General features: G+C 33.4%; 1 protein-coding gene across 3 annotated transcripts in view; it reads left to right on the top strand.

Annotated features, from left to right (window-relative positions):
* LOC102810261 (pregnancy zone protein-like) overlaps positions 1 to 24,120 on the top strand; it is a 73,517-nt gene extending 49,397 nt beyond the window's left edge. For all 3 annotated transcript variants that reach the window (XM_085506939.1, XM_085506938.1, XM_085506940.1), the window contains 16 exons: positions 694 to 936; positions 1,919 to 1,970; positions 2,543 to 2,632; positions 2,971 to 3,147; positions 5,466 to 5,547; positions 7,827 to 7,986; positions 8,992 to 9,066; positions 9,498 to 9,657; positions 11,324 to 11,550; positions 11,953 to 12,165; positions 13,478 to 13,638; positions 14,710 to 14,872; positions 16,057 to 16,159; positions 17,124 to 17,186; positions 22,205 to 22,405; positions 23,490 to 24,120. In XM_085506939.1, the coding sequence (XP_085363065.1) occupies positions 694 to 936; positions 1,919 to 1,970; positions 2,543 to 2,632; positions 2,971 to 3,147; positions 5,466 to 5,547; positions 7,827 to 7,986; positions 8,992 to 9,066; positions 9,498 to 9,657; positions 11,324 to 11,550; positions 11,953 to 12,165; positions 13,478 to 13,638; positions 14,710 to 14,872; positions 16,057 to 16,159; positions 17,124 to 17,186; positions 22,205 to 22,405; positions 23,490 to 23,644 (2,325 nt within the window). In that variant the 3' untranslated portion in view covers positions 23,645 to 24,120. The remainder of the gene's footprint in view (positions 1 to 693; positions 937 to 1,918; positions 1,971 to 2,542; positions 2,633 to 2,970; positions 3,148 to 5,465; positions 5,548 to 7,826; positions 7,987 to 8,991; positions 9,067 to 9,497; positions 9,658 to 11,323; positions 11,551 to 11,952; positions 12,166 to 13,477; positions 13,639 to 14,709; positions 14,873 to 16,056; positions 16,160 to 17,123; positions 17,187 to 22,204; positions 22,406 to 23,489) is intronic.
* Positions 24,121 to 26,598: the final 2,478 nt, after the last annotated feature.

The following is a 26,598-nucleotide window of genomic DNA, read 5'->3' as shown; positions in this document are numbered from 1 at the left end:
AAAAAAATTAAAAAGAAATGTGCAAATATTCATACATAAACTAATTAACCTCAACAGGTGTGTATATAACACATTTTAACTAGTTTTCAACTTGCACACAAGCAGTGTACAATATTGGCAATAATGTGTAGAGTAGAAAACTGTCACTTTAAGCAACTCTCCTTATGCCCCAAGACAAAAACAAGTCATTATTATAAAATTACATCACACTCCTATCACACACAACCAAAAGCTACAGTTGATTAAGTTTCTGTAATAGAATGATTAGTTTTGTTTTGTTATGCAAATTTGGCCAAAATATCAATTGCTATTATTGTTATAATTTATAGGAATATTTTTGTACTCTAGTAGATGATATAATAATTGTACATTGGTTTGTAAATATGTCTTCTTGAAAGACTCTCAAAGTGTCTCGCTTATTCGATCATCTCTCTTTCCATGTGACAGGATGTAACACCTTTGTTGGGCATGCACTTGAAAATTATATTTTTGTTTAAAACGAGAGGGTGTACACACAGGAATTGAGTATTAAGTGATAACAACATGCGCTAAAATTGCAAAGGCTCATGGTAGATGCTTGTTTGTAAACAATGACATGCTATGGCCCACGCTATGATGCATGCGCAGGTGACGAGTCCCTCACTTTAATGTTTTTTTGAAGGTGCTGATTCGATTGTTAATATCTTTCCGCAGATAGAGCTGGTATTGACAGAGACAGATGAATTTGAGAATATGGAAAACTCGGCTACAAAACAAGTATGTGTATGCGGCGGAGAATCAAAAGCAGTTACCTATCAGATTGTACCAAAGACCTTAGGTGAAATTCCAATCACAGTACATGCTGAATCTATTGACAATACCATTTGTGATAATAACGCAATAATGAGCAATCGTGTTGGTGTACGAGATGCCTTATCCGATGATTTACTTGTAGAGGTAAGTAATTGTATACCTTCTTTATGAATTTACTAACTGCAGAGGTGTATTGTTGATATGTCTTTGCATTTATCCATCTGTGTGGTGGTGGTTACATTGTATCTCTTTGGCAATGAATACTTTGTGAGTCTTAATATTTGACATTCAAATTTCCAGAAATATTACTACAACACTGTTGCACCTGTGACAGGTCAAATGTATTCACATTCTAATTAGCCTTGTAATTTACTTTGCGCATGCGCAGTGGTGCTCAACTTGACATCCAGTCAGTTGGTCACTGAGATTTGCGGCGTGAACATCGCTTTGAAACCACTGAGGGACGACAACCCATGCAGTACTTCCCCATCTACTTTCCACGTTTATGAATTCACTTTCGGTTTCAGTCGTGTTAACTTTCATAGTTGCTCATATTGGAAATTAAAAGAACGCATGGTGACTTCACATCTGCCTGGTGTCATATTTTCTGCGTTACACACCTTTTGATAAAAAGTTAAATATACACTTGCCGATGTTAAATCAGAGAGGAATTAGCTGAACACGTACAGGAATTGACTCTTAAGCGACGAAAACTACATCCACTAAAACACAAAGGCTTGTACTTATTTGTCAACAACGAAATGCTACGACCGTCTGATGCATGTGCAGGTGACGAATACGAATTTTTAAATTGGCTGACTGGCAGCCATTTTGTTCATCAAAAATACTTAATTTTTGTTTACAACTTTAGACTTTAGATTAGATTCAGATTTGGTACAGAGACAGTTTATGATTTCACAAAGATGCAAGTTGATTTTTTTGAGATACATTTTATTTCTCGTATATTACAGTTCAAGAACATAGAGGACTGTGATATATTCTCAATGGCTTGTTTAATTGTTTGAAAAAATATTTGTATGTATGTCATACACTGGATATTTATCTTATTTCTGGCAAGGAACTTACATTTTAATCTCATAATATGTATATTCTATCACTATTGCAGCCAGAAGGTATTGAACAGGAATTTACATACAGTAATTTCATTTGCAAAGAAGGTAAAAATAATGTTTTATATTACATTCTTATCTTATTTGATATCATTTCTATGTTTATTTCATTCAGATTTATGTGTAGGTTGCTTTTACATGTATCATTTTGTTTATTGTACCCAATGCACTATTTTAGCAGTGATTATCAATCTGAAGTGTCATTCCTTGAATTCTTGACTGAATTGAATCTAATTGTCAAAGACTTTGGGTGGTTGATGTATATATTTTAATATTATTACAAATATACCGCAAAGTATGCACAAAGACAGTATAGCAGGAGTATCTGAAAACACGCAGCGGAGGTCAATGCTGTACTGTCTGGGTGCATATTTTGCCATATCCTAGTAATAACCTTATTATACACCTTTTCCTCTCAAGGATGCATCATGGGAATGCCGAAATCCGAAAAGTTTAGAACAGAGAATAGCAAACTTGTGCAATAGCACAAAATTACAGCATGCTGTAACTTATGGCATTATGGTAACAGATGTATAACATTATGTAACAACACCTTAGTACATTGTTATGAAAACAATTTTAACTGATTTTTTTTTTTTTTCTCATATTAATGAAATCAGAAAATGAAGAGTTTGGCATTTTCCAAATAGAGCTTACTTTGCCAGATGATGTTGTGAAGGGATCTGCCAGAGGTACAGTTTCTAGTATTGGTAAGTTTTTTTTGATTTACACACTCCTAAGGTAAATAAATTTCATATGATTTTCTGACATATAATTTTTGCTGCATTCTGTACATTTCCTTTCTTTATTTAGATTCATATTCAGACTAAAGTTTATGTTTATGTCTGTTCATTATACTATGCACTACTTTAGCGACAATTTATTTTTCATCAAATTTGGTTGATAATTTTATTTCTTGTCATCAAATCTATGTAAGCTGAATAAAAACATTAATATATTCAGATTTTATCTCTTCAATGAAAATAGCATAAAATAATTTGTTCTGTAGTACAATAAAGTTATTGAATTCTCAAATTGCTGTTGACAGGTGACTTAATGGGTCCTACTCTATCTGGGCTGGACAGGTTGTTAAGGATACCATGTGGATGTGGTGAACAGACTATGGTAACATTCTCACCCAATATATTTGTTCTTCAGTATTTAACTGCAACAGAACAAGTTACTGCATCAATCAGCGAGAGAGCTATCACCAACATGAGAAGTGGTGAGTATTTCTATAGACAATCTGATCAAATCAAGCTGTACTCGTTTGTTCTATTAGTAGCACATTAGCTTATGTAAATTAAAAAGGTGTTCAATGGTCAAAATAAGTAAAATTTTAATGGTCAGTATAAAACAAATGCGTTTTTTGGTTTATAAGTGCTTATATTGAAATGTGCTTCTAATAGAGCGAATTTGATAAATGTACTATAGTTGTCTACTCAACTTTTGCTCTTCAGCCACTCGCAAACATCTGACCATTCATGAGATAGATTCTGAGTAAATTACTCAAACAAGGCTTTTTGACTCCCGTGTGCGAAGCACAAAAAGGGAGTCCTTGCAGTTAGTGTGTGTGTCTGTTCCACTGATATCTCAAGAACCATACATTGATTTTTTATGAAACTTGGTGCATAGATGCTTAGGGCCAATGCGCAGATTTAATTAGGTTTTGGTAAAAATCCATGCATATTAATTACCTAATTTGCATGATAATTAGCTGAATTTTAGCTGTTCCATGATTGTTCCACTGATATCTAAATAACCACTCATTGGATTTTGATGAAACTTGGCACATAGATGCTCTGAACTAATGCACAGATTTGATTAGTTATGGGTAAAAATCTGCAATATTAATTACCTAATTTGCATAATGATTAATAAATTTTTGGCTTTTCCACTGATATCTCAAGTACTAATCATCACATTTCAATAAAACTTGGTACATAGATATCATAGGACACTGCACAGACATATCAGTACATATTAATTACCGAATTTGCATAATTAATTATTTTTCAGCTTTTTAAGTAGTAATCATCACATTTCAATAAAACTTGGTACATAGTTACATAAAGACTGTGCAGAGACCTTATTAGTTTGGGGGTAAATATTTGTGTATATTAATCACCTTATCAGCTTAATTAGTTAATTTTCAGCTTTTCACCTGATAACTCATGTACTGATCATCATATTTTAATGAGACTATGCAAAGACCTGATTAGTTTTAGGTTAAATAATTGTGGATATTAATTACCTAATTCACATAATTAGTTAATTTTTTCCATGAATGTTTCACTGATGTATAAAGAACCACTAATTGGATTTTATTGAAACTTTTTATAGAGTATTCATCATTACATTTCAATGAAACTAAGACTATGCAAAGACCCATTGCTTTGATACTATACATATTGTTTATTTTCTAATGATATCTTCTGTTCTTTAATTGAAATGTGCATTGCTAACAGCGGAGCTATCTCAGCCGACTGGCTGCTTGTATATATTCATTATACATGTATTCAAAATGGTTGATTTTATTTTAATTAATGCTGTTCCAGAGCAATATCTCTCAATACTCGTTTGACGATCAGATACAAATGTCAATCATTTAAATGTTAAACAATCATCATAATCATATTCCTGACATGGTTATATTCCAGCTATATTACTATAAACAAAACTATATATCTTAAATTCGATAACTAATGGGGACTGTGTCATGCATGGCTTGTTTTACATACACTGAAACGGGAAAGCAAAATAATAATAATAATAAATTTATTGCATCCTTGGTTGACAGCAATAAAATGTTAGTAATAAAGTACAATACATATAAAACTAAAGTAAAGGTAAAATGTCAGTTATTGATATTTCTGATTTCAAATATTTTGTATAAGTATTCACCAATTTGTCTTATTAAGACGTCTTCTCTTGAACTCATAATATATTTAAATATCTGGTCATCACTTTTTAATTCTTCTGGAATATTGATATTATTAAATAACTTTTGTCTTTCTGTTTGGTACCTTTTGGTACATTCCATGAAGATAGGTAATTTGGGTTGGGTATGTCTACCCTTCTCAATTTCTAATACATGACTGCTTATTCTGAAACGAGTCATTTTGATTTTATGTTTCAATTTACGTGAGAGCAAATATGGTTCAAAAGTGTACGAGTCTTTAAACTTTATATACGTTCTCAGTTTTCTATTATCATATGACAGGATGACATTTCCCCAAACCAGAATTCTATTTTTTTTTTTTTTTCACTCCTGTGGCAGTCAGTTGACCATAGGAATCAAACCTCTAATCCCCTGATGTGGGGCAGATGCACACTTCAGGTTGTAATGGCACCATAATTATGTGTAATAGACAACGCTGTTTTTCGTTCGAAAATGCACGGGGCTGATAATGCCTTAATTTGCATTGCATTAACATATGTGGTTGCTGTTTCAATGTGCCTGCTGTTCTGTTCTTGGGAATATTTCTTGTAACCTTATATTATGTGAAATAGATTTTTATTTTTATTATTCACACTTTCCAGGATATCAACGAGAATTGACATATCGTCATGACGATGGTTCGTACAGTGCATTTGGAGAAAGAGATCCTGAAGGAAGCACATGGTAAGTTAAATCAATTTTCAGTGTTTTTTTTTTTAACTCTATGCTACTCTAATGATAGAAATGTTTTTGCTTGTATGATTTGATGACCTGCCCGACATTGCTTTGCAGGTATTCCTGGTTATAGCTAACTGCTTGTCCCGCTGCATACACTATACATACTACAATATAACAAATAATACAATATAGAGATATCAGACCTTGTACCAGTTTGTGGATGTCTGTCAGTTTACCAGATTCAATATGTACCAGTTTATTAGTCCCCATTCGGACGATGTCTGAAAACAGGGACTTATAATTCGGTCTCCGTCAGTCCGTGCGTCTGTGCGTCCGTCCGGAGTCATATCTCAGAATCCCTTGGGTCGATACCGTTCATTCTTTGCATGTGCCGAGTACTTTATGTGGGACATATGCACATGCAGTGGTTTAACGATTCGACTGGCAGCCATCTTGTTTTTTGAAAATGTCGTATTTTGGACATGCTTTGTCAGTTTTCATTCAAATTTAGTACATAGATCATACATGTTAGGATACATGTCCCTGACCGTCCGTGAGTTCCTGAGTCTGTCAGTCTGTCCGTACGTCAGTCTGTCCAGAGTCATATTCAGAATCCTGTGGACAGATTCCGTTCATTCTTTGCATGTGACTAGTACCTCATGTGGGACATATGCACATGCAGTGGTTTAGCGATTCGATTCAAAATGGCCGACTGGCAGCCATTTTGTTTTTGAAAATGTTGTATTTTGGACATGCTTTGTCAGTTGTCATTCAAACTTGGTACATAGATTATACATGTTAGGATACATGTCCATAACGATTTATTTCGCAATTGGATCAAAGATGGTCGACTGGCAGGCATCTTGTTTTGTTTTTTTATTTGGCACATACATCATACATATCAGTGTGTTTCATAATCAGATCAAAGATGGCCGAATAACGGGTGTTTTTATTTTTGGGCATATTACTACTACACGGAACACATGTTTTGATGTAAATAAACAATCTGTTGCATACGCCACTTGGAACTCAAGTTTCAAGGACATGCTCACGATAACCCTCCGCTTTAATATGACGAGCACAAAGAGAACTTTCAAAAATTTAATGGGGACTGTGTCATTTTCAATGACTTGATAATACAGATGTAACCAGTTACTGCACTTTATACTGGTATGCGGCAGTTACCAAAGTGTATGTCTGTACCATGTTATTAATGTCCCATGTTACCAGGGCTGAACACAGGGTAACTAGGGTACATGTTTTTTCTCATACATAATATGTTTGAAGATGTGGTATCTTTGACATCCTTTGTTACTTTTTGTTAAAATTGTGTAATACATTATACATGTTAGGATACATGTCCATGACAATTTGTTTCATGATCAGATTGAAGATTGAGTTTGTCGAGCCGAGCTTATCATATGAGTGATTGTCTATCGTCGTTCGTGTCAACTTTTTACTTTTTCGACTTCTTCTTGAAAACTACAATTGTTATTGCTTTGATGTCTTGAGATCATGGGCCGACCTCTCTATTTGTTCATTTGGTGATGATATCTTCAATTCTCTAATTTTGATGAATATTTTTGTCATTTTTGGTAGAAAGTGATATTTTCGACTTCTTGGTGAAAACGCAAATTTGATTGCTTTGATGTTATATATGTAGGTACCTCAGATAGACCTCTTTCAGATTTGTTCATTTTCTAATAATATCTTCAGTTCTTTAATTGCAATGTGCATTGACAACAGCGCAGCTATCTCAGTCGAGAGGCAGCTTGTTTTTGAAATGTATTATTTTTCTATTATTTATCATATATTTGTCACATACATCATAATACATGCCTTGTTTATTTGTAGGAATATTTTTCAAAGGTTGTATTAAGTAAATATAAAAAAAATATACATAGATCATTCATGATAACACAAGTGAGTCTGGTTGTAAATGAATTCATGAATGGGAAGATTTTCTTCTGAGATGGATATTAGGTTGTACAACAGATTGCGACTATGGGTGTGTGTAGACTTAACTCTTGCTCCAAGTTGTATATTCTAAAACATATATTGTATATGAGTCACTTAGTACTCATTCATGTTTGATTTGTGCTTTGTTGTATTTTAATTGTGAAGTGCCTTAATTTCTCCAACTATAACTATATATCTCAAATTTGATATCTAACTGGGACTGTGCCATGCATAAATAACATTTCCCTTAATTGCAATGAAGACTGTCATTAACAATGACTTGTTTTAATGGTCTGCATGTGTTATTGCATATGATCTGTTCCCAGGTTAACTGCCTTTGTAGTGAAATCATTTGCTCAATCCAAACAGTTTATATTCATTGATGATGATGATCTCAGTATGAGCATTGAGTGGTTTAAACAGCAACAGAGAAAAGACACTGGATGTTTTATCAAACGTGGAAGTGTACACAATAAACGACTGAAGGTAATCAGTTTTATAGTCAAATTTTGCAGTGACAAAATTTGTTTGTTTCCATTAAAGATATTCATTAAAATCATGAAAACGAAATTAGTTTGGTTCTTGAATTTATTGTTACAGTATTATTTTCCTAATCATTGATACAAGGAAGTACAAGTGATTATTTCTTTGGGGGGGGGGGGGGGGGAAATCCACAACCTGCTACAATTTGGCTAGTTTTTGTGAACAAGTTTTGAGAATTGTATTCCCCACCAAATTAATGCATACCACTGCATTTTTCCAATACTTCACCATCCAAAACCTCGCCCATAGAGGATGATTCAGCAGGTTGGTGATCTATTGGTTAGAATAAACCCTGTCAATTTATTTACGAGTCACAGATAATATCTAGCATGGATCAAAGTTTCAGAAATGTGCTGTATTTTACTTTTAGAACATTTCACTCTCAATTGTACATTGTAGTCGCAGACTCCTGTTCGATAATATAAGTGAACTTGTTACTAGTGTGAATGGGCAAATTTTGTTTCTCAATGAGCTGTTATAACCAGGGAAGAGTGTTAAATACTTTCACAAAAATTCAACTTTTCTGTTTCTTTCAACAAAATCAATGCCAAAAGAAAGTCCACTTATGTTATGTTCGATTTGCCAACACTAACAGACAATTCCTAAATACATTGCCTGGCACTTGGATTTATGATGCAGTTTCGGGTCAACTAGTGCATGAAAGAAAGCGGATATCATGCAAATTGTAGTTTACTTGCATTTCATCACAAACCGATTATTCCAACATAATCACAATGTTAAGTAATAATCAATGTTTTTAACACCTCAAAAAACAAGTGAAATATAATAATGAATAATGCCTGAAAAATAAATTTGTTAATTTTTGTGACAATAAAACAAAATGTATTTCACATGTCATCCTAATCTTGAAGCTTTATTCCTGTTTGATTAATATCATGTTTGATGTCATTTGTAACTAACGCTGTTGCTGCATGTATTTCTTTCTAGGGTGGTGTATCAAACGATATTTCACTGACAGCATTTGTATTAATTGCTATGCTGGAGGCAGGGATTCCAAATAATGTAAGTTGTATTTGTTTCACCAATACAATTTACCCTCAAGACCAAATGTAGTTACGATATTGCTCTTAGACTATAAGAAATGCATCCTCAGTCGTCATTAATCACGTTTGTCAATTGGACGTGCATAAAAGTGAATAAATGTTTTTGTAGATTTCAAAGTGGCTTTTGTCAGTTGAAAAGTGTTCTGAATTTGCATTATGTGAAATATATATGTAATATAAGATGAAATATGTAATGGCTTGTGATGTATACATGAAACATACATGAAAATTATACACAAATAACCAGTGGGACACTTTATATAAGGAAATTGTAGTGCAATGAAATGTCACCTGCCAGGTTGATCAAGCACAGCATCTATAGAAATTGATATTTACTGTCACCCTGTCACCCATAGCTTATTTTATAATTTGAATATTGTAATTTTTCAGGATTTCAGTGTACAATTAGGCTTGAAGTGTTTGGAAGACAATATGAATGAACTAAATGATGTTTATCCTGTTGCTATTATTACCTACGCATTTGCCTTAGCTGGGAGTGAACACAAAGAATTTATGATGCAGAAGTTGAATGAATTGGCAACTGTTGAAGGTAATTTTCAGACTACTAAAAATGACATACCAAATCAAAATAAAAAATGAATGAGTCAGAGATAGCAAATTACTATTGACATCTTTTAGTCTTCATTCAGAAAAAGTACAAAACAGGGACTTGTAGATTGACGTGTGTGTGTGTGCGCTCGCTCATCAGTCCATCCGGACCTGTATCTGACATCCACCTGCAAAAAACACAAAAACAAGGGTTAAACTGCGTAAGATTATTTCTGGTTTTGACAAATACCAGATCAATAGCCAAACAAGATCAATAATCATTTATGCAGTAAAATTACAAAAATTCATAGTTGTTTAAAAAACATCTCAGATCTCTATTTGTACGTCCAAGTTGGCATCACTGTCACGATCGAACAAAATCCTTACAGCTTCGTCTTGAAGTTTGTCGATGTCATCCCACACAATTTGGACCCACACATTTAATCCACTGATTTCACTGTCTGGTAGCTTGGCACTTTTAATTCACACCTAATCAGAATAAAGACAAGAAAAATGGGGTCGTGGCAAATGACTCGCACGATGATCTTGTTTACCTTATGGCAATCATCTTTGACCTTTAAGCATTCACTTTACTGATTGGCTAAGAATGACATCACTGCTAGTGTTTCATCATAGAGGTCAAGTCAACATTGCTTTTTTATCAGACTAGGCGCTCACCAATCGTGAAAGTTACCATTCAGCAAGTCGCAGTGGGCTTGAAATAGAAAGAATTTTTTTCTCCAACGACAGAAGAATAATTTCCATGACAGAAATGCAATAACTGTGATGAAAGAAGGCAAAAAAGTTGGCAGTCTTCGGCGTGACATTGCAAAATTGATGGCCTCAGTTATTGATTCGCAAACTGCTAGCAAATATTTTAAATCATTCTCTCAGGTACTGGTTGCTACAATATTGTAACATCGGTTTCATTGTTGCTGAAGCTGAACGAGTGCGGCACTTGCTTCGTGGCTCTCCATATGCTGGAAGATTTGCATGAATCGTTTCTAAGGAAACACAAACCAAACGGCCCTTTTCAGGGCCACGACATACTTAAAAAAAAAAGAGAACTACCGTTTTTGCTTTAATATACATTTTTGTAGACTTGCTGACTGTTATGATTCTGATGAAAAATAAACGTAAACAACGGCGAACACACTGCCCTTGAGGCAGAACGCGAAACTACTAGAAAAGACCCCCTGGACGTATGCCCGGATATGACCTCAACTTCTTTATTGTATCAAAATTGGGGGGGGGGGGCGTTTGCCCGGGCATGGGCGCTTACACGGTAAATACAGCCATTATATATCATATCATGTTTCATGTTCTGATTCAAAATGGCAGGCTAATTTCATTAAAATAAGTAATTATCAGGAATGCTATTCTTAATGTGAGAGTAGTGGTGAAAAAAAATTTTTCTTGCTAGTTAATTGAAATGGGATGATTATAGTAGTTTTTGCTGAATAACAAGGAAGTGTCTGATTTAGTTTCTTATTCTAGTCTCACACTTCTTACCAATATAACATTTGCATATTTTTCGATCAGGAATGGATAGCATTGATCATAGTTTGTGTCAGAAAGATTAGGAACATGAAGATAATTAACAAAAGTAGAATAAAAGTCAGTAAATTTGTAAGTTTTGATGGATTTAAATGTTATGTTTTCTATAGATGGATTAAAATACTGGGCTGTTCCTAAAGATGATGATGAATCTCAAAATGACAATCGTCCATGGTGGTATCATTACCATGCACCATCACATGATGTGGAAATAACGTCTTATGCTTTACTTGCTAATCTTGTGAATTTAAATCAAGATGATGTAGGTGATGTTCTTCCTATTGTTAGGTGGATAACAAAACAACGAAATGCATATGGTGGATTCTCATCAACTCAGGTAATCTCTCTTACTTATGGTCTCTGCTGTGTTGATATGTACAGAGAGCTGTGCATACCCTATTCCTCTTTGCTGTACCTGAACAATAAGGAGACTGTAATTTCACTTTTGCATAATTTCATGTTAATGAAACGTAGACTGATAAGATTATGTACTATAATTTAAAATTAAAGAATTAATTTTTTTCAGTGTAAAGTCATTTGTTAAATTAAGAATTCAGAGAAATGTTCACCACTTTAAATTACCTGATTCTTTCATTCCAAACACACTTGTTTCAGAAAAATTTAAACATTATATATATTCTCTAAATACAATTACAAATCAGGTTTGGAAATGACAAAATTGCCTGCGCTGTATATATTAAAAATGGAAATTTGATAGTTTTTATCATTTTTGTTACAGGACACTATCCTTGCTCTCCAAGTGCTGGCACAGTATTCTGAAATGATATATACAGGTGCTACTGATATGTTCATTGATTTTGTCGCTTTAGACCTAAATGAAAGACATTATATCAACAAAGACAACAAATTAGTTCTAAACCGAGAAGAAGTTCTTCATTTTCCAAATAATGTAACATTATCAGTTGGTGGAGGAGGATGTGCACTGCTTCAGGTATTTAGTATTCTATCATTTTGGAGATTGAGGGAGGATGAGTGTGTGTTGGGAGAGGAAAAAAGTGTTGCTCAACCTCACTTGGTGTGCTCTGTGGGTTTAAGCAATATTGATAGTTTAAATGGCAAACTGATATCAATATTGCTGCTTTGTGACCTTTTTAGCTCCGCTGTCGACTTTGTCGAGCGGAGCTTATCGTATGAGTGATGGTATGTCGTCGTCCGTGTCAATGATTTACTTTTTTGACTTCTTCTTGCAAACTACAAGCCTGAATGCTTTGATACTTGGTGTATATGTACCTTGGCTAGACCTCTCTTAGATTTGTTCATTTCATGATGATATTTTCAATTCTCTAATTTTGGTGAATATTTTTGGTAAAAGTGATATTTTCGACTTCTTGTTAAAGTCCAATTGCTTTGATGTTACATATATATAGGTACTACATGTGGACCTCTCTCACATTTGCTCATTTCGTGATGATACCTTTAGTTCTCTAATTTTTAGTCCCCGTTTGGACGCAGTCTGAAAACGGGGACTTATGTTTTGACCTCCGTGTTTCTGTGCGTGCTTCGGACCTGTATCTTAGAAATGCCTGGACCAATCACAATCAAACTTCACACATACATGATATTATACATATGCAATCAATTTGTTTCATGATCTGATTCAAGATGGCTGAATGGCGGCCAATTTTGTTCTAAAAATCATCAAAATCGAGCATTTATCGGCTGTTTACAGATGGATTTTGTTCAAACTTGGTATATACGTTGGACATTATGGGACCTTGATGCACATCATTTTGTTTTCACATAAGATTCAAAATGGCTGACTGGTGGTCATTTTGTTTTAATAAATGTGGTTCTAGTGCCATTTCTCTGACTTGCTGTGACTGATTATGTTCTTATTTTAAATATTCATTATACATCATGTCATAGATATACAGATATATTGGCAATTGATTGAAAACAGCAAGTCTACATACTGTTCATTTTCTAATGATATCTTCTGTTCTTTAATTGAAATGTGCATTGCTAACAGCAGAGCTATCTCAGCCGACAGGCTGCTTGTTGCAATAATGCTGGCTTGGCTGCTTTTTCTTAAAGATAAAAAAACCCAGCACATCATTATTTCTTTATTCTTCCTTTGAACAAGAAGCCAAACTTTAAAAACTATCCAAATTCAAAAATTCTGAACGATCAAATAAGTAAAATATGTTAAATCACTTTATATTCTGTATCTTTACCATACAGTTGGCTTTCTCAACTGATCTTTATTTTCACCAATGTTGTATTCATTCTCATCTTTTTCTCAGGCTAATGTAAAGTACAATATCCCAGAATCTCCAGAGCCACCTCAGTTTAGTATTGATGTTGATGTTGGCCCACCACTGTCTATCTTGTCAGATGATCCTTCTCCACAAATACAAGCAAACACGTGTGCTGGAGGAGACAGAGTTTTGACTATATGCTCAAGGTACATGTAGTGTTTGCTTGATTGGCAGATATAACAAGAGTCTGTGAAATATACTATACAGTCAAACCTGTGTTAGCGATCACCTGTGTAGAGTGGCTACCTGCTCATAGCGTCCACCTTTGTGTAGTTCCTTCGCAATTTACATGATAAGGACACTGGATATAGCGACCATCGGTCCAACAGGACTAGCGACCACCCTATTGTAGACCTATTCACACTTGAACCTTTGCATAAGGATCACCAACATTTCCATTAGACAGTCTCAGCAAAAAGAGAATAGCTACTTGCAAATCGCTAACAGGAAAGTGGCCACATGCTAGGTTCAGATTACGCAGAGTGCGCAATCTTTTGGGCTAATCGACGGGAGTGTCCATCACAACTTGGTTTGTGAAGTTGCGAAAAAGTCGCGTTGAATGTCATCTGAATGTAACGTCTGGAGACTGGAAATATGTCATCGACATTTTAACAACAAATTAAAATAGTTTTATTCAAAGTCTCAAATGAACAACTAACTTGTTTTCGATCAGTAGTATACTATCGGTCCCCAGCCGGCCAGCAGCACTTCCATGGACTGTCTCGCACATGAAGAGCAAATTCCTGCTACATGTATCTCGTAAAATGAACCAGTTTTATTAAATTAGAGATGTTTTATTTACCTTGTCGACATGAAATATTCAAGCAAAATAATAAAACATTTGTTTTCATCGCGGGGTTGCAAAATCAGATTTATTTTGGCCGCCATGTTGTTTGTTGTTGATCTTATAAATTATGCTAATTGGGCTAGCGCATGGGTCTGTATAATTTTCATGAGCTTAAAGAAATAACCATTGTAACTGAATTTTTTGCTTACCACTTTTGCTTAGTAGTTCGTTATCATTTGAATTGCTTTTTTGTGCTGCTCTTTCACATGTTCTATTGTGCCAGTACATGTATAAAAAAATTTTTTATTTGAAATCATAAAAAATTAAGGAAACACAGATTTCTTCGATATAGTGTGGTCACTTTAAAAACTATTTATAAAATACTCTTCGACTTGTACTAAAATCATCCCTGATGTGATTTTTTAATTAGTTATTTGGGAGAAGATGAGTCGTCTAATATGGCTATTATTGAAGTGAAAATGGTATCAGGATATTATCCCAGCAAGACATCATTGAAAAACGCTAAAAAGTCAACAGATTCTATGGCAAAATATGAAGTAGATGGAAAGAAAGTCATCTTTTATTTTGATGAGGTGAGTATATGTTATTTATGTGAGGATGAACTCTGAAATGACTGACATTCCTTTATTTGTTCTTAATTTTTCTGATTTACCTGTACAGATTTTATACCAACCTAATCTAAGATGATTGATTATAACTGGCTTCTACTTTGGTGGCAAAAATACACCAAACTTTAAGTATTTCTGCCATTCTTAACTCCAGTTTTGGCGCATGTACACTTGCATACATGGATTTCATTCAAACTTAGTTTATACACATAAGGCGTTATAGTACTTCTTAACATTGTTTGGTTTCAGAGGTTTTTTCTAGAAACAAAATGCAAGAGAGAGCATTGCAATTCAGCGGCGCCACCAATTGGGGGAGATAGGTATTGTGATAGATAATTCTAAGTTAAAATTAGGCCAAAATTACTATCAGACAGGTCACAGTTGAAGACTGTGGCCACATGTGATCCCTGGTCAATCAGAATTTTATGGTTGCGCCCCTGTTCCCTTGTTTAAAAAAATCTCTGGGTTTTATGGAACCAAATCAGAGATTGTCAATTTCAGTAGTTAAAAGTAAAAATGTTGTCGAATAAAAGTACTCGTCTCAATTGATAAAATATCATTTAAATTCTTGGCTCATCATTCCATAAATTTTAAAAACTGTGAATGCAATGTTTCTTTAACAATGTGTTCTATGGAATTGTTCCAAAAATAGCAATTTTCAAGAAATATTAAGAGACGTTTCTCAAAAAGCTTAACTGTAACACAAAATAATGCTATTTCATTGTACCATGGGACATTAGCGTCATGATTGTACATAATAAACTAATGAACATTGTCATGCGATTTATGACCAATTTTGTCCAGAATTATGACTAGGCTTCTACATTAAGGTGTTTTGTTTGGCTAATTCAGTTCCAAATAGATACAGACTTGGTGGTGCACTTCATGCTGTTAAGTTGTTTAGTTAAAAACATGCAAAAAATATTATGAAAAGAAAAAAAAAAAAAAAACATGCCGTCTTTCGTATTTGCCTGAATCTTTGTATCCTACAAATGCTGGTTTTATTTTACTTCTATGGATCTGAAAGCTTTTCTCTATCATCTCTTATTTCAGATTTTATCAAAATTGGGTGGACTTTATCAGATACATGAACAGTAGAATTTAGAACATTATGAAATGACCAATTGGTTTGTTTTTCTACTTTTCAGATTACCCATGATACACTTTGTTTTGACTTTATTGTTGAACAACATATTAAAGTAGAGGATGTCAAACCTGGACAAGTAACTGTGTATGATTACTATGACCGAGGTAAATGTTTCTTAATTACTACTTTCAGAAAATATTAATCCATCTTTTAATAATATTTTTCAGCTGTGATGTGACATTGTTCAAATAATGAAAAGGTTGGCATTAATGATGAACATAAATGTGGTCTTGTGAGCGAAAAATTCTATCAAATGTCAAATAAACATTGGAATTCCATGGAAATGAGCACATTGTAGTTTTTCTAGATGTAAACCCTATTTTGGTAGCTATTTAAGATCAGAAAATGGACTAAATGCATAGAATTGAGATTCATGATTCAACAACCAGTTCAGGTACCTCATTTTTTTTCTTCAGAATTCAAACTAATTGAGCAAAGGTTTAGGAAATTGCTCTCTCAAAAGTGTGTTGGCCAAGACCATTGATTATCCTTAGATTACTTACTTATTCTAATAGTGTTTGTCATGGTTACAAAATCCTATTAAAATTACAACTGGCAGATGTAAACATAAAATGCTATCCAAAGTGTAAAACAGCTCAAATGAAGACAACATGTACGGACATTGACAATTTGAACCCTAACTATCAACTGTGTTTAATGTTTTGCTGTGGCTTTTTCTTGATTTGTTGTAAAAATCTCAAGAAAGTTTATTTTCTTTCCAATTCCACATTGGCTTTATATTTATATTTGTTGCCATTTTTTGTTTTTTTGTTTGTCGGAATGGAACATCTTCATGGATAAAATAATCCTATTATGTAGTGATTGCCCTTTACTGATAATATTTTACCACAAGCAGTTTTTATAAGTAGGATTCACAGGAATGAAATTGTTCAAAAGATAATGCAGCTTTCTGTCTCAAGAACTACATGCTAATACCGGTACTACAAAATTTATGATTTAAAATGACCGATAATTATCATAATTTGTCTAGCGAAATATTCTTGGAATTGAACAGAACAAGTTTACAAATGCTTAGTTTTTCAACAATATTTGTTAATTTCTTCTCAGACTCATCTGCATTCAGAGCTTATGAGTTTTGTGCTCAAGAAGAAGAAAATGCAGAATTTACTGGTAAAGACGATTGATACCTAACTTTCTTGTATTTCTTTATAATATTTCTTTATAGTATTTCTTTCTTGTATTTCTTTATAGTATTTCCTTCTTGTATAATTTCCTTATTGTAAAATTTCCTTCTTGTATAATTTCTTTCTTGTATTTCTTTAGATATGTTTTTAAAGATCAACTGGTATATTTCCAAATATGATTTAGTGTAGATTTAGTTGATTCATAATTTGTACTTTATGCTTAATGCAAAAATGAATTTAGTTGATAATTATGGTCATCTTCTGTTGGTCCGCGAATGCCATATTTGAAGTCGCATCAATTTGTTTTTTAATGTGATCAAAGATGACCCACTGGTGTGCTATTGTTTGACCGCCGTGTGCAAAGCACACAATCGGAGTCTTTGCAGTTAATAGTGTGTGTGTGTGTGTGTGTGTGTGTGTATGTATGTGTCCATTTATTCCACTGATATCTCAAGAACCATATGTTTTTTGATAAAACTAGATGCTCTGGGCTAATGTGCCGATTTATTTAGATTTTGGTATAAATCCATGCATATTAATTACCTAATTTGCATGATAATTAGCTAATGTTTAGCTGTTCCATTGAACCACTTATTGAATTTTGATGAAACTTGGTACATAGATGCTAATCTGTGTATTTTAATTACTTAATTTGTCTGATGATTACGGTAGTCTATTTTTGGCATTTCTACTTGTATCTCATGTTCTTAATAGATGTCATAGGACAATGCACAGACCTGATAAGTTTCAGGTTAATATCTGTGCATATTAATTACCTAATTTTCATAATTAGTAAATTTTTGGCTTTCCCGCTGATATTTCTGTGCATATTAATTTCCTAATTTGCATAATTAATTTTTAGGCTTTTCTCATTGATATCTCAAGTTCTAATCATATTTCAAGGAAATTTGATACATAGATGGTCTGTGTCATTGCGCACACCTTTTTAGTTTTACATTAAAATCTGTGCATATTATATTATTACCTTATTTGCATAAGAATTAGTCAGGTTTCAGCTTTTCCTTCTATATCTCAAATACTTATGTTATATCAATGAATCTTGGTACATAAATCCTCTAAGACAATGATCTAATTAGTGTTGGGACTATATATACATACATCATAATTATCTCATTTGCACATATGTGCCTTGGAAAAATACACAATTAGTTTTGGTTTGAAATTATATATAATAATTGTCTAATTTGCATAATGTGCATAATCGGAACATTTCGTTTCATTGGGGTAATCTACAGACATGATTAGTTTAATATTGAAAAAACATATTGATTATCTAATTATTATTAGCCAATTTTTGATATCTCAAAAAATCGAATTTAAATTGAACTTGCTCTGGCATAATTAAATTAGACTGAAAATCACAGATGCACAATCATATTTATGTTCTGTAACTATTATGAACTTCAATAATGTAAATCATTGTTTTCACGTTGTGCATCCCAAATAGCAGACAAATATTAGTTGGCTTATGCTTCTTGTTTGAAATGCTAATCTTAAATTTTGAATCAATTTTTAATGTCTCCAATAAGATCACCAATGTCTGGCTATATCTTTTTTGCATGGACTGATTTTAGAGATATATATACAGTGTAAATGTACAGGGGAACATACATGTATGCACACTGGTTGTTTCACTAATCTAAAATATTTACTTGCATTCTTATATATTATTGACAAACTCTGCTGATTCTTCCCATGTTGCTTTTTGCGTTAACTCTAGATTTATATTTAGTTCAAAAATGAACATATCCATGTAGCCATACTCAAAATTTGGCAAGACAATTATAATACGGAATTACTTAGGGAGCACTTTTATGATTAAAATAAATCAAAGATGGTTGTATACGTTTCTCGCAACAGTCACAAAAAACTATCATACAATGCGATTTCACTGAAGGTGCATTTTTATGAAAAAAATACTCTATATAAATTATTTTATTATACAATGGAATCAAAGATTGTTGATGAGTGCATTTTATATCTATGTCCAGTTTTATGTGTACCTGACTTCATATGTTGCGTTTCAAGATCATTCAGAACTTCAATTAGAATTCTTTGGATATGTACGAATCGTGGAAAATATTTTAGGGTTTTCCGGTTTTGCCCATGTGGGAATAATTGCAGGGTGCACACCTTTGGGAATGTGCTTGCTCTAGATCATTATTAAAAACGTTTGCAAACAATCCAATATATGTAGATAGCGAGAGTGATCAGCAAGAATCTGACATGGCACACAGAAAATCATTGAAATTTTGACATACATTGTAAAGTACATATTTGTTGCAATTGTAAAAAATATGGATTTGATTTGCAACTTGTTAAAGGTTTGGTTGGCTGGATAGTAATATAGACTCAATTACTATGACACTATTAATAGTACCAGTACGTTTATTAATGAAGCAATTTAATAATTTCCTATAAAAAAAAAATTCAAACATTTCAAGAAAAATCCATTATCAATATGTATGTGCAGATTTGATTTTGTTTCACATGGCATATCTGTTCATTAGTAATTTTAAAAAAATTCTCAAGCTAATTATCCCCAAATTCTATACTATCTCTTGGAGAATCATGGCCACAATACATAATAATTCATTTGTATAAATTTCATGTATATTATCACTGTGTGCCATAAAATGCAGTGTAATGTTGTTTCAAATAAAAATCAATAATAATATTTGGTTGTACTTGTATTATTTGTATTGAAAAAAAAATAAAAAATACCGATCTGATTAAAATACCAGGTTTGTGTTCACCAGCTGTGAAATGAAAAACAGTAAGTATAATGTTTGCTGCTCATTGATAATCAGATACAGAAAAACCAAAGTAAACAATTTTCTTTTTACCTTGCCCGTACCATCAAAGATGGAAGGGAAAGGTATACTAAGGGAAAAATTTTGTCTGTCGTTGTTGTCGTCGTCGTCGTTAATAATTGTTATTGTGTGCATAATAACTTTACTAATTCTATTCCAAACGTCATCAAACTTGGTCACCTTATTCATCAGTATAAAGTCTTCCCTGAGTTTGAACAACAGATGTCCTGTATGAAAATATCATGCAAAAATTGAGAAAATCTGATAAAATATTTTGACTGTTTCTACTTGACTGATCACAGGTGATACACATCAAAGGTCACTGATCTCAGTGGAAATATGCATTGTTGTATGTGTTCAATGAAGCAAATGATTTATCTTGTAATAATATCCTTGGTAATGTATCTCAGAATCCCATACTGGGTTTCAAAACCAACTCATGGAGAGATTGCACAGTCTGATACACATTTGCAAACCTACCAATAAATTCTTTACAGAAAACAAGATGTCAGAAAATCAATATAAGCACTCCTATGAACTGGGTGCCAAACTTTGATCAAGATCAGAAGCTAATAGAAAATCTGTTTAGTTCAAAGTTATCAAATCAAAAACAATACATAAAAAATACATAAAAAGCAAAACATTTCACCCACATTTTAAAAAGAAAATTGTTCTAAAATATATGTATTCTGGATTTGACAAACTGTTCATTCGACAAATGAAAACTCACAGGAATATATTTCAGCTACTAGAACAGAATGATATAGTTTTTATAATACTGGTTTAAAAACGCACTTCAAAGATTGCAGTGTTTGAAGATGTAGATTCTCAGGAGGCAACAGTACTGTTGACTTCTCCCTCCACTGGACACCAACTAACTATTTAAGTTGATTTGCATACAAAGCAGAGCTTGCAACATGATAGCTATTCATAAAGGGTGTTTTTTTTTACTTTTCATATAATACAGTAGTCACACAATGAGGCAGTTCATATTTGTCTTAGTGAATCATTAATTTTTGACAGACACCTGTACAAAAAAATTGGACAAAAGCCAGCTAAGATTTTCTGTTATCTTGCATGTATTATGAATCTATTCACGTCTAAATGCAGTACTTTTTTTTTGCGATGAGGCATTTGTTTTTATACTAAAATATCTGAATTACATTGAATAAAGCTGGAAATTATGTCCCTTAAAATAATTAAACAAATAAGGCACCAATGTTTTTGTAAGATATTTACATCTTTTAAGGACATTCGGTAGACTGATTCCCCACTGTTGGTTCAACCCCAAAACTTGTTTGTATTCAAAATTAATTATGACAATGCATATTTATATTGAAACAAACTATGATAAAGGGAATTATAATATATAACAAAGGGCAAGGTCACCAGAGTTCAACTATGTTTTCTATATGACAAGCTATCAATGTATTTTGGTGTCATAAAGTTCTATCATTAGTGTCATTAATAAAATTAACAAGATATGCACATGCAATTGTGTAAACAATTCAATTTTGCCTACACATCCATTCAGTTCATGGGTTTACCTAGTTTACAGCGACATATTTTGCCCATATATACTTGTTTACACTTTTGTACAGTTTTTATAGTGCCCATCAATAGTAGAATTTTAAATAACATTGTTTGTTTTAAATAACTAACTCAACACTAGTTCTTAAGTTTTAGTCGTTTATATGCACATCTTGCTGTGTGTATATTATTGTAATGCTTGCAACTATTAAAAAGATAAAGGATTGTTTTGTTATATTGTTCATTTGTTGAATGCTAGTTTTTTGTGGGCATGGTTGGAACAGGGGCCTTATAATTTCACCCTTGTGCATTTGTGAGCATGCGCAACTAAAAGAGCAAATATGTTGTGTGTTTATTCTAGGTGTCTGAAACTCTGGAGGGGGTGCTATCATGTATATTCAAAGGCTTTTGAAAAATGTAGATTTTCAATTAATTAAATATTCTTCAATCTAATAATTGTCATGTTCATTTCAATTGCATTTATTTTGTTTGCTGACCTGCTTGTAATGACAACTATTTTATGGAATTTTATTTGGTGAGGTTAAACAAAATGATAATGTGTGTCAAATAAAAAAAAACTGTAAAAGCAAATGTATGAGCTTGGTGTTGTTAAATGTATTATGCATCTGTTCTTTTACAGCATGTCCTCGGTGTTTGTCTTCCATACCAGAAAACTATGAAGACAAGGTTTGTACTGGTATAATCCTAAAAGTTAGAAACCATGAAAGACATCATCAGATCAAAGTGTTGGAGAATCTTGGAAGGGACATATCGACGCATGAAATGATTACTACTCGTTTGCCCAATGGATGTGTATGCCAACAGTTAGAAAAAGAAGGTGGTAAGTGTGGATAATCATTAGTTCCTACATAGTAGTGTTCATGCTACACAAAGTACTGGCTAAGATTTAAGCCGATGTATTGCATTTCGGCTAGACCCAATTGTCCACGCACTGGGAGGGCCAGTCCTTAGCACGGGCTAAGGGGCGCCATCAGTTGGTGACCTTTGTTAAGCCGCTGTTTACAAAAAATCCTTCTAATTTAACTTGCATATCCATAAACATTTTTTCTGTTCCTTGGCGAGGAGTCAAACTGTCTTAAGATTTCACTGTCTTTTCATATACTCAGTAAAGCTGTTATCTCTTCGACACTCCAGTTTTTTGCGAGGGAACAAAGTTTCGTACACACTGAGCTCGATTGCCATTTTGGAAATGAGAAAGTTGCATATATTTGATCATGTGCATAATATTCACACCCAAAGATCGCCACAGAGGTAGCTTAGCCCTGGGCTAAGCATTCGTGTACAGTTGGCTAGCCTGTGCTAGAATCTAGACCACGTCTCAAAATCAGATCAGATTTTACCCATACTTAGCCAATGCTAAATGTTCACGCACGTTTTCTCGGCACAGGCTAAGGAGCTGTGCGTGAACACAACTTATTTCTTCGCTTTATAACTTCATCTTATAATTACAACGTACGTCAGTGTTTGCATGACTGGTTGAACATATTTAATCAATGTGTGAAATATTTTGATTAATATCCCATGATCGATTTTAATGTAGGAGATGTGACCACACCTCCCTAGCCATCACCTGAGGGCATTTAGTCTCTGATTGATAATTCCTTTTTTTAACTGCTAAGTGATCAGTGTTTTTATTGAATAAAACAAATTTTCACTAATGCCAGCACTGGAAATATGCATATGCACTGCCAAATGGCACAGATGACAATTTACAGTCTATGCAGGGGGCTGTGTCGTCAGACTGAACAAATTAGTGATGGGAATACTTGTAACATTGTTTTATTACAGTTCTATCGATAAAAGTTTGATATCAGGATGTGTGACATTTAGGGATCATGATTGTGGGCTATTAAGTTTGCCTGTTTATCTGCGTAATAAATAAATATCTTCTCTTTGATTAATAGGTCATAAAATGTTGTTATTAACCAGCTCTGATCTCTTTGAGATGACAGATGAAGAGCAGTATTTAAACCTGAATGCAGACACCTATATTATAGACTGGCAGACCTCATTTAAGGATGATATAATTAATGCAGTCAATCAGTGCGAAAACAACTAGTCTTTCTTTTAATGAGATCATGTATTATCCAAATAGTGGACAGATATGGATGCCAGAAATCTATTGTATGAATTTATAGTTTTGCACAGTAGTCTTGTTTTATATTTCAGTATAATTTTTTTAAATAGTAATTAAGCTTCAACTAGAATCATGTTTCAAAATGTTTGAGATTAGGAATTAAGATAACAATTATAAATCAACTATTAATTATGCTTCTTTTAAACTGCTTTGAAAGTGTGATTTTTATGGTGTGTAACTGAATTAAATTATAATAGTGTAGATCCTAGAAACTGTTTTTAATATTTGAAGAGTGAAATGGATTTTGATTTTTGTACATGTTTTTTTTTTTACATTTATTGCAGAGTAATTACTACTTTTATAACAATGTATTTCGTGAACACAGGCTGTGCCCAGTCATGGAAACCACTGTATTTTGTTGCTTTAAAATGGCAGAAATAAATATATTTTAAAGATCATTGTTTGTAGTACTACATGTATGGAGTTATCATGGGAATACTTTGCAGAATGCTCACAAGCAGTAAGGTAATATTATCATTTGACAAGTAGCGAAGGTCAATACGATCCTGTACTTTTCTGACTGCAAACATCAAGGTATTATTCATCATTTTCTTGTCTCCTGGTGGAGAATAGGGCCAGCTTCCCTCCTCTGCCCAAGTCTTGTATCCCAATTGATTTCCTTCTCCAATTCTCTTTTGGTCTTCCCACATTTTTTTTACCTTCTGGTGCCCAAGGTATTTTTATGATAACTTTATTTTTATGAATTTTTTTTACCATACCTATACATGAAAAAATGTTCTAAGCACACACTGAGTTTTTGCATTTGAACTTGTGTGCAGTAGGGTGCACTCTTGCTCAGTTCAATTGTAAAAACTGCAATATAAATGAATAAAATTTCTTAGTGGTATGTATGCGCGGTTCCACTTGATATCAATTTTCACTGAAGAAACTATTCAGTGAAAATAAAATCCATCGAATATACCTTTTTAGTCCCTGTTCAGGCGAAGCCTGAAAGGGGTTATATTAAGCCAACCGATAACAAAATTCGGCCGAATTCGTAGTTGTGTGGGAAAAATCCCTTGCATACGAACACAAAGAACACTTTCCTGGGGCATTCCAGCTCAGCAGCCAATCAGAGACTGCCTTACACTTAGATGACAATTTCGGTTTCAAATACCCCAGCTTCGTGCAATTAGGTGTTCGTATGCATAGGATTTTCCCACACAAAAACAACGAATTTGGTCAAATTTTGTTATCGATTGGCTTAATATAACCCCAACGGACCATATTTTTGTGAAAGATTGGTATTTTTGCCCTGATTTGTAGAAATCTGAAAAACGAGTTTCACAACTTGTCTCTTTAGTTTTATGCGTCATTCAAGATGGTGGCCCCCATATAGTAAATATCGCATTTATTTTATTATATCAGGTGTGCGCCAGCTGACTGTCACTCTACCCAAAAAATATGCTAATTAGATCAATGCAGATATTTGCTCTTATCCCAGCAACCATTGGGCCAATTGACAGTAATGACCACGCCCACCCACAAATATGCAAATTAGATAATACAGTTATTTGCTGCTATCTCTACCTCCACCCTGTCTATTTTATTCATATTTGGTATGATAATGCCTTGGCACGGGTTGATGTGATTTTGGGATGAAAATCCGTCATATTTAAAATAAATACAGGCAATGAGTCTCAACTACAGTTGCAACTCTTCCTGGAAATTTTATTACAAAGTCATTTAGAAGCAGTGAACAGGACCTCTTAGGAAGGTGGGATAAGGTCATGACATTGTTACATGAATAAAACCTTTCTGGTACATCAACTTAAAAAGGTATAGCAACAGTGTAGGGTTGAGAGCCCCTTAATAGCCATGGCTAACATTGATTTATGAACCCTAATAAAAAAAAAGACAATTTCTGGTCCTTTAAAGACCTCAAATATTGAACACTTTTTTTTTCAGATCAACACAACAGAATGGATATTTGGAAAATGAAAAGTAGCCCACTACAAAAACATGGTAAATGACAATTACGAAATTGACAATTCTTTTCAGTGACTCGCAAGAAATGCATACTTTGTGATTACCTCATGTGTGTGACTTCAATAGCAATCAGTTGCATTTATGAGTTTATTAAGAGAATACAACAAAGTATGCACAAAGGCAGTACTGGATGGCATCAACCGAAACAAAGTTTCCTATGTACTGCGTTTCAAAGACTGGCAGATTTTGTTGTTTTTCAATGTATATATACACATATGATATCGATCGTCATGAGACACAGTATAGTGCAACAATAACATACACGTAAAATAATATTATTTTTATATACTATATAATATTTAGTAATTTTTATTGTTTATGTCAGAGTGAATATAAAATAATACAAATAACAAAAAACAATGGTTCACTGATAGAAACTGAATCTGGTTTCATGAATATTCTTAATTTGATCTGATTAAAAGCCGATGTAGGTATAGACTCCATTTTTATTTTTTAATTTTTTATAGGTTTGTTTATGAATATTTTGTTGGTTTAGTCATACACAAATAGAAAAATTTAAAAAAACAAAATTGGAGCCTATATCTACATGGGATTTTTATCAGATTGGAATATTTTAAACATACATGCAGGGATTGCGTTAACCCCATATTTTGCTTCCCGGACTCCAATTATTGAAGGGGGACCCAGTTTTTCAGGCAAGCTGGGGTCCAATCTCTAATAAAGTTATAAAGGGTCAAATTTCAATTTTTTAAAATTTTGTAAGTGGGACTCGTCTTGCCGAGACACTAGCGCACACCCTGTACATGATTGATAGAAAACGCACAGTTTGTAAATCTTGGCAGCATTTCGGCAAAAGCACCCATTGTGGGGCCTTTCCAATGATGTAGACACCAATATTTTGATACTAAACTGACCCTTATCAGTTG

Source organism: Saccoglossus kowalevskii, chromosome 13 (genome assembly GCF_978046115.1).
Source record: "Saccoglossus kowalevskii chromosome 13, keSacKowa6.1, whole genome shotgun sequence".
Lineage (NCBI taxonomy): Eukaryota > Metazoa > Hemichordata > Enteropneusta > Harrimaniidae > Saccoglossus > Saccoglossus kowalevskii.
The sequence above is the reverse complement of the archived record's forward strand: the minus strand, read 5'-3'. Positions and strand labels throughout refer to the sequence as shown.